The 8,087-nt window shown below is 38.4% G+C and overlaps 1 protein-coding gene across 1 annotated transcript; it reads left to right on the forward strand.

The window, feature by feature from the left end:
- The first annotated feature begins 1,587 nt into the window (after positions 1-1,587).
- Positions 1,588-5,797, forward strand: LOC104953212 (serine/threonine-protein phosphatase 6 regulatory subunit 3-like). The gene is made up of 8 exons (XM_010780124.1): positions 1,588-1,708; positions 2,012-2,164; positions 2,864-3,013; positions 3,448-3,512; positions 3,749-3,864; positions 4,066-4,151; positions 4,536-4,622; positions 5,711-5,797. The coding sequence occupies exons 1-8, from the start codon at positions 1,595-1,597 to the stop codon at positions 5,759-5,761; spliced, it is 822 nt and encodes a 273-aa protein (XP_010778426.1). The 5' UTR covers positions 1,588-1,594; the 3' UTR covers positions 5,762-5,797.
- Positions 5,798-8,087: the final 2,290 nt, after the last annotated feature.

Below are 8,087 nucleotides of genomic sequence, written 5' to 3' on the forward strand. Positions count from 1 at the left end.
AGCAGCAGCAGCAGCAGCAGAAGAAGACGAAGTGACGTCAGCGGCTTCATTTGCCTAATCCTCCCCCAGGGACTTATTCCGGTGTGAACGCGATCTGTACTTATTTCATGAGAACTAAAGAGTTCTGATGAACTAAGTACTGCAAAGTACTTCGTGTGAAAGTTTAAAGGGCCATTTCAATTTTTTCAACATTCTCAGTGGGCCATACAAATTATTGACCTCTGCTTAAAAATAATGCTGTGCAAAGAAAAAGCAACCAATTAATCCAGATATCTTACCATGACTCGAGTATTCACGTGCACGGTTGTGGCATGACCACCAAAACAGAAAGATATGGACGCAAATGTATTTAGTTTCCTATCCATGTGAACATGATGTAAGTGGGGGGAGAGAGAAACCTTCCATCCTCTAGGGGGGCCCGGGGCATGCTCCCTCGGGAAGACTTTTTTTTAAATGTTGAAGTTAAAAGCATCAATCTGGTGCACTTTGAGAGCAACATTAGGAGCTCTATGGATACATCTCTCAACACCCATATGAAACAGAACTGTAAGCACATTTATTTTTCTTTATGGATATTTTACAAATCACTCTCCTTTCAAACTTTATTCTTGTTTATTAATAACAACTTATTTTTACTGTCATATAGTATTTTATACCGGTTTACTTTATTCTCTTATTTTTTTTATAATGATCATATAAAGATGTGCCTTTACCTCACTGGTTGTAGAAAAAGCCTCTTATATTTGTTAGCATAGTTAGCTAACCAGATGCTAATAACAACAAAGTTATTGACTGTATGATCAGTATGACAGATGAACAGATCGCCACTGGGCTTTCAACTAAAGACACAGCCACGCAACAACTGCGGCATGTGTACGGCTCCTTATGGGTAGGCTACTGCCATTTTTGGAAGTGCCGGAGCGGTGTTCTGGTGCTCTCCGTCAGCACTACACCTCTGTCAGACGAGACATAATTACCACGTGATGACACGTTAGGCCCGTGTTGTGTTCAAGGACCCTGACCTTGGCCAGGAAAAACAGGCACTCGCTTGTTTCATTTTTTTGCGGTCTAGATTTCTATCATTTTTTTCTTTTTTCCATGTGTTTATAAATCACCTCGAGGGCCGTGCCAAATGGTCTCGCAGGCTGTATACGGCCCGGGGGCCGGAGGTTCCCCACCCCTGTAGTAGAGGATTGGGTGCTGGACAATGATGTGACAAATAGATTATTGTACATCAGATAAGATCTACTTTCTTGATCCCAAATTGAGAAATAGTTTTGCTATAGCAGCATCTAAAAAAGGCTGAATAAAAGTATACATAAAACATGAACAAAAGAAAGATATACATCTATAGAGTATCTCTAGAGCAAAACAAATATTCAGAATAAGTTACAACTTACTATAATAAACTAACCTGATATTACTAATGAAACTATGCAGGATATATACATTATGAAGTTTGCTAAGTAGTTGCTGTTTTTCACTTAAGCTGCAATACTACATTCCTAACCCATAACTGTTGTTCTTGTCCTACTTTAGGCACAGTCCAAAATAGTAAGGGTATAACCTTCTATGTTATAGGTTTGAGGGTCATATGGATTGCCCCCCAGGGATGTCCCACCCTTCATTCTCAGTCAACCACAGCATCCTGGAAGCTGTGAGACCCCGACTCAAAGACTTTCACCAGCTGCTACTGGAACCCCCAAAGGTAAAAACACTTACAGACAGGTGTAAGCTGCTTTAACATAAAACAATATATTTTATATTAAAGGGACAAGTCTGCATGGAACTATTTAATCCAAGTTAAGTCCAACCTGTTATGAGCTGTTCTCAGTTTAGTTTGGATTAGTATGTTTCAAACGTTTCTTAGAAAACAACTGAAGATGACAGATGTTCCACAGAATCACTATGTGACATGGACTCTTTACCACACACCTATTCAGGAATTGCTGTCGATGGATCCCAGTCACTTGTGTATATATTGAGCAGAGCTTTTGATCTCCACCAACAGGCGAATCTGATGAAGACAACGTGGGGGGTGCTGGACCCCCCTGTGGGCAACACCAGGCTCAACGTGGTCAGACTGGTGGCCAGTCTGCTGCAGAGCAACACTCACAGCATTAACACAGAACTCATTAACCTCAACACACTGGGAATAATACTAGTGAGTAATATCTACTTCAGGCCAGGTTGTTTTCACACTGCCAATCCTACAAGCTCATTACAGTAACATGCTTTACAACTTATGCTGAGGTAGTCTCTTTATTTTTGGGAAACATTTCATTGTTTTTTCTATTTTTAAGTTGAAGTTACAGATTATGAATATAACGCTGCCATTTTATAATGCTGCAATTATCTTATCTCCTAAAAAGTGTTCTTCCATGGGAGACATTAACGTTAGTTTTCTGGGAAGTTTATAATAAATTGATTGAAGATTGTGTTACTAGGGTTACGGTTTCTTTAGTTTATGTTCTGTTTTTATTTCAACTTTTTAGCCCATATAAAATAAGACTTACATAACTCACAATATAGTCTAAACCAGTTAACTGCCCACATAAAGCATAGAATCTTCTGCCCTCAGTTGCTATGCGCCAATGCTCACGAACATCTTATCCAATCCTCAATCTTTTTGAAACATTTAATATGCTGTCTTAGCTTATTTTTAGGTCGTAGCTACAGATTGTGAATATAAGGCTGCCATTTTATAATGCTGCAATGAAATGTTCTTGGAATACAATAAAGTGAGTTTTATCATTAAGGAGTACTGATGTTTTCTTTAGTACTCTGATAAAGTTCAGTGTTAGACAATGACAAATCTATTCTGATGTTCCTATTTTATTTATTTTTTTGTTTTGCTCCACAGGATATGTATTTCAAATACATCTGGAACAACTTCCTCCACATTCAAGTGGAGATCTGTACAGCCATGATTCTGGCTATGCCCCCCGCCCCCACCGAGATCCAGCCAGACACAGAGCAGGACCCTGCAAGGGAGAGCATCCTCATCAAACACGTAAGATTGGAACAATTTCATCAAATAAAATAAAGTTGATTATATTTGTTGTACTGTACTGAAAGACACAAGTCACTATGAACTACTACATTGTGGCCACGCTGAATTGTTTGTAGTAGTAGAACCTTTATTTAGCCAGGAAAATCAATTAAGAACAAATTGTTATTTTCAATTATGACCTGACAGGAGGCAAAAGGCTTCCTAAGGGGAAGGGGGTTGGGAGGAAGAAAATTAAAAAGACAGACTCCGGGCACCACAGCACCCAGGAGACAACACCATGACACAGAGCAGAGATGACAGGCATAGCAGTTCAACATATAACATCTCTAAAACAATAGTGCTGGGGTTCAATCAGTCATTAAAACAATATAGAACATTCATCCATTCAATCATTCATTCATGTATTTACTTTGTTTGTGTTTTTCTTCCACCAGCTGTTTCAAAAGTGCCAGTTTATACAGAGAATTGTAGAAGCCTGGAGCTCCAACGAGAAAGATCAGTGAGTATTCTGCTCTGTGAAAACACGAGTCACTCTGTCAGAGTTTAAAAATGCCTTATTCATTTCCTGCAGTAGAAAATAATACACCAAAAGTCCTTTGCTCCTCTACCATGATCCCTACTATGGTTATATTAGTGTGTGTATATACTATATATTATATACAGAGTGGTCTAGTGGTCAGACTAATGACTCGTAATGATATGTCCTCATATCTGGTGTGTTCATTTGTGTTATAGGGCAGAAGGTGGTCGTCGACGAGGATACATGGGCCACCTCACCAGAATAGCCAACTCTATAGTTCATAACTGTGACAAAGGCCCTAACGGTCCACAGATACAGCAACTCATCTCTGGTAAGGACTTGTTTATCGATCTCCACATTTCGATGTGTTGTTCTCATGTCGCATCACTTAGCTCTCTGTTCATCTCACTTTCCTTTATGTAATTGCATCTGAAATGGACCTCAAAGCACCATTCTTTAACATTTCTGTTAAATATACAGTATATGAAGATGCAGTGTGTGTATTTGTATAAACTGTGTGTGTGTGTCACAGAGCTTCCAGCAGAAGACCGAGACAAATGGGAGGCCTTTATTTCTGGGCAGCTGTCTGACACAAACAAGAGAAACACTGTGGACCTGGTGAGTAACTACAGGAACATCATCACTGATGTCAAGCTCTAATGTTTACTAAACTACATGTTGGTTTTACAATGCAGTTATTTAGACAATGAACCAGTTGTTATTGTGTTGTCTCTGTACTCCAGTGCATTGGATATGAAATCAAATAGTAACTGAATAATTCAGTTCTTATTTTTCCAGATCAGTTTTTGAGCTTAATTTTATACAATTTTAGATATTCATAAAGATTTAGACTAGGATGCACTGCGCCAGAGCACATGCAAACATCTAGATGGATGAATTTGATTACACTGGACAGCTCTGCCTGATCAGTAGTGTCGTGTGGAATGCCCGTTGATGCGGTCAATATATTTTTCTTCTTTTCTTGCTTACATTTTTCTTTAGGTGAATACACACCACATCCATTCTTCCAGTGATGATGAGGTGGACTTTAAAGACAGCGGCTTTCACCAGGACTCTTCTCTACAACAAGTAAGATCTACACACACACACACACACACACACACACACACACACACACACACACACACACACACACACACACACACACACACACTTGCACTAAAGCAGGCCCATAGCCACACACATCTAATTTATCTACCAATAGATGTAAGTCTTTCTATCACCATCTTTAACAGAAGCTCTGTTGATTGAAGGTCCATCCTTTAAGCATATTCTCTTAACAGCATTAGGAATAGTGCCATGCAAATCCCATGTAGTATTATTATTATTATTATTATTAACAGTTCTGATGGGACAACATGACGTTTAAACCAGTGTGCATAGAAAGGGAAACAGTTATCAGCTTTCCCTAAATGACCAAAAGTGCTAATGAATCATGATTACATCTTTAAAGTGAGACGTCTTACAATGGCTACTTTTATAACTTGTAATCTCTGTAAAGAAAGTATATTATGCAACATGGGTTGAGTGATTCAACTAAAAAAATCTTGCTTCTAATGCAATCCAAATATTTATTTGTGTTATTGAACAAAACTAACTCATTTAACAAAAACTAGAATGACAGGAATCCTTGTCTATGGTTTCTTGTTGAGGTGTTTTGGGACTTTTGCCGTGCAGATCTTCAAACATTGAAATGTTTACACCTCATGCTCTATAACACTAAACGCAAATCCCCTGTTCCCTGCCAGAAAATGTCAATCTGTTGAAATGCAAATAATTCAAGCTAAATGTCCCTTTAAATTCAAATATGTTGTGACTATGGGTCTTGCAAAATCTATTCCTAACTACTAGTGTTATTTAGGAAATTTGACTTCAATTAATATTCTCTGATGTGTTTTTAAATGAATCTTAAAGCATTTTGGCATCTGACTATAAATGCATGTTTGTGCTTTTTTTTAGCCATTAACATGTCCAGTGTACTTGTTAAACATTCTTTTGTTTCTACATCTTAGTATGTGCATTTGCTATTTTCTGTACTGCAAGTAATGACCAGCTGTGTATAGATCCAAGACTATATCATTATCGTTGGTCCTGGGTTTTGCCAGGCCTTTTCTGATTATCAGATGCAACAAATGACGTCCAATTTTATTGAGCAGTTCGGCTTCAATGACGAAGAGTTTGCTGATCAGGACGATGTTGTGGAGTGAGTACTCATCCTGCATGACTGGAACTGCTGTCTTCATATTACTGTGTAACAATCAAGGGACAGGGCACATAAGCACATAACAAAGTTGGTGGTGGGGGGCATTCATTCATTTCATAATGTCACATAATTTAATATGCTCTTCACTTTATTTGAAAACCCTGTTTTTAATGATCTGCCTCATTGTTATGACATGAGCTTTTTCTTTGATTCCTATTCAAGGTTCATGTTGACATAAAAAAAAGTAATGCCACTTATTGCCGTTCAGCACAATTCTGATTCATAGTTGTGATTATAGCAAAATAACCTTGACAGTAACAAATGTCCCAATCAAAAATCTCCTTGCAAAGAAACAGCTACTGCCATTACCGCTTTAAAAAGGCTGCCATAATAAATACATAATATGGCTTAAAAAGAAGAAACTATTATATTCAGCTTTATGTTTTTCTGTGCTCTCCCTTTCTATATTTCTTAGGGCAAACTGGTTGTGGGGGTGACAGCTGCTGCAACTGTTGGGGGGGCTGTGGGAGATGGCTGTTAGTCGATCATTGATTTCAAATGTTTGCTTAATCTGAAACAGTTTGTGATTTGAAGTAGAGCTTTTCTACATAGATGTTTGGATTAGCATAATCAGGGTAGGTAGGTGGGGTGGGTGAAACAAGAGTCCACCAATAGAAACGTTCAGCACAATCCATTCCCCAAGTCCTCACAATCATTCTTCTACCTTTTTTAAATAGGTTTACAAGAGAGCATCTAAAAAAAAAATAGATGGCACATTTTCATTTTGTTGTTGTGCCTTACACGTGTGGATATCCAATGGATTCAAGCATGCATTTCTAAATATAGAAGGTCTGGGTTTGATCCTGTTTTAAAAGACTTCCATCAATAGTCGTTACTAGTTAAACATTAAACTGGTAACAATAAACGGCTGAAATTTTAACATTGAACACACAGAGAATTTGAGACAGCAGGAAATGCTGCTGTCAGTTCTATATACTTCTATTTCATATAAGAATGACATGACTGTAAATATTGTGAGGGTGAGGACTGTTATTTGCTGCACTGTTGTATTGGTGTCTCTAAAATGCTCCCATTCTAGTAGGGGCTCGGGGTCTGGTGTTCCTTCTATCTGTTCAGGCGAAATGCCGGGAAGGTATCAACCTGGCATTTAAAGGTCAACTTAAAGTCAAAGGCCATTGCATTCAAGTGCATTGAACACTGACTGTGCTTTAAATCAAACTTGCCAGTTATCATTAATGCACGATGGTAAAGCGTGTATGAGAAGATTAAATTTGGATACTATTATAGTCCCTCCTATATGTGTCATATCAAAAACGTTGAAAAGCGGGGAAGAGTAATAAGGTGATGAGATTGAGGAATTCCTGTGTGTGCTTTGTAGGCTGGTATAAGATGAGGAGTATGGAGATTGTTGGGTTCATGTGAGGGTTGGACTTAATGTATATCTAATAGGGGTGTAACGGTTCACAAACATTTCGGCTCGGTACGTACCTCGGTCTTTAGGTCACGTTTCGGTTCGGTACGTTTTCGGTACAGCAGAAAAAATTATCACAAAACGTAAACAATTATTTTTATTTTTTTTAATTATTATTAAACTGTGAATGATTTATTCACTCAAATAAATACAAAATATAATAAAATAAACATTAAGGTGCAGCATTTCGATTAACTGAAATAATCTGTATTTGAACTGTACTAGTACCTAAGCAGCCAGTTTGACATTATGACTTGCTTGTCATTGTATTTTCCTGTTTTTTTTTTAAAGAAAAATGAACTTGTCCACATTGCTTGCCGAAAGGGCAGATCTGCTGGCACTAACAAGGTTTCCTGCTGTGGAGAACACCCTCTCGCTAGGTACAGAGGTAGCAGATACAGCCAGGTAGCGCTTTGCTAACATGTCAACATAAGGATATTTGGCATTTGTAATAGCTTTGGCTCGGTCTGAACTTTTTGCGAGTGGTGGAGGCTTAAATGCTAGTGGGAGTTGGGTTTGCACTTCAGTCTTTTTTCTTTTGGTACCGGTGATATTCACGTTCGGGTGATGCCTTTTCAAATGAGTGTGCACGTTTGATGTATTGCCAGCCGCGTAACCAATTTTAGTTTAACAATGGCGACAAACAGCTTTGGTTTTGTCCACCTGTCTTTGTCCGTCATCCTTGTACGTAACTGCGAAACCAAAATGTTCCCAAACCGGAGACTTCAATGATGCTGGAGGATTTTCGAGCTCAACTTTCTCTGCGTTCGCCATTTCGACAGTTCCTCAAATTACTGACTACATTTGAACGCATCCCTGCTCTCATAGTATGCCTCTC

Source organism: Notothenia coriiceps, unplaced genomic scaffold (assembly GCF_000735185.1).
Source record: "Notothenia coriiceps isolate Sejong01 unplaced genomic scaffold, NC01 NC01_scaffold00021344, whole genome shotgun sequence".
Classification (NCBI taxonomy): domain Eukaryota; kingdom Metazoa; phylum Chordata; class Actinopteri; order Perciformes; family Nototheniidae; genus Notothenia; species Notothenia coriiceps.

Coding starts and splice junctions, on each gene's coding strand:
- LOC104953212 (XM_010780124.1), top strand. CDS start 1,595: ATGGATTGCCCCCCAGGGATGTCCCACCCTTCATTCTCAGTCAACCAC. Junction 3,865..4,065: donor GATACAGCAACTCATCTCTG/GTAAGGACTTGT, acceptor TGTGTGTCACAG/AGCTTCCAGCAGAAGACCGA. Junction 4,623..5,710: donor AGGACTCTTCTCTACAACAA/GTAAGATCTACA, acceptor TTTATTGAGCAG/TTCGGCTTCAATGACGAAGA.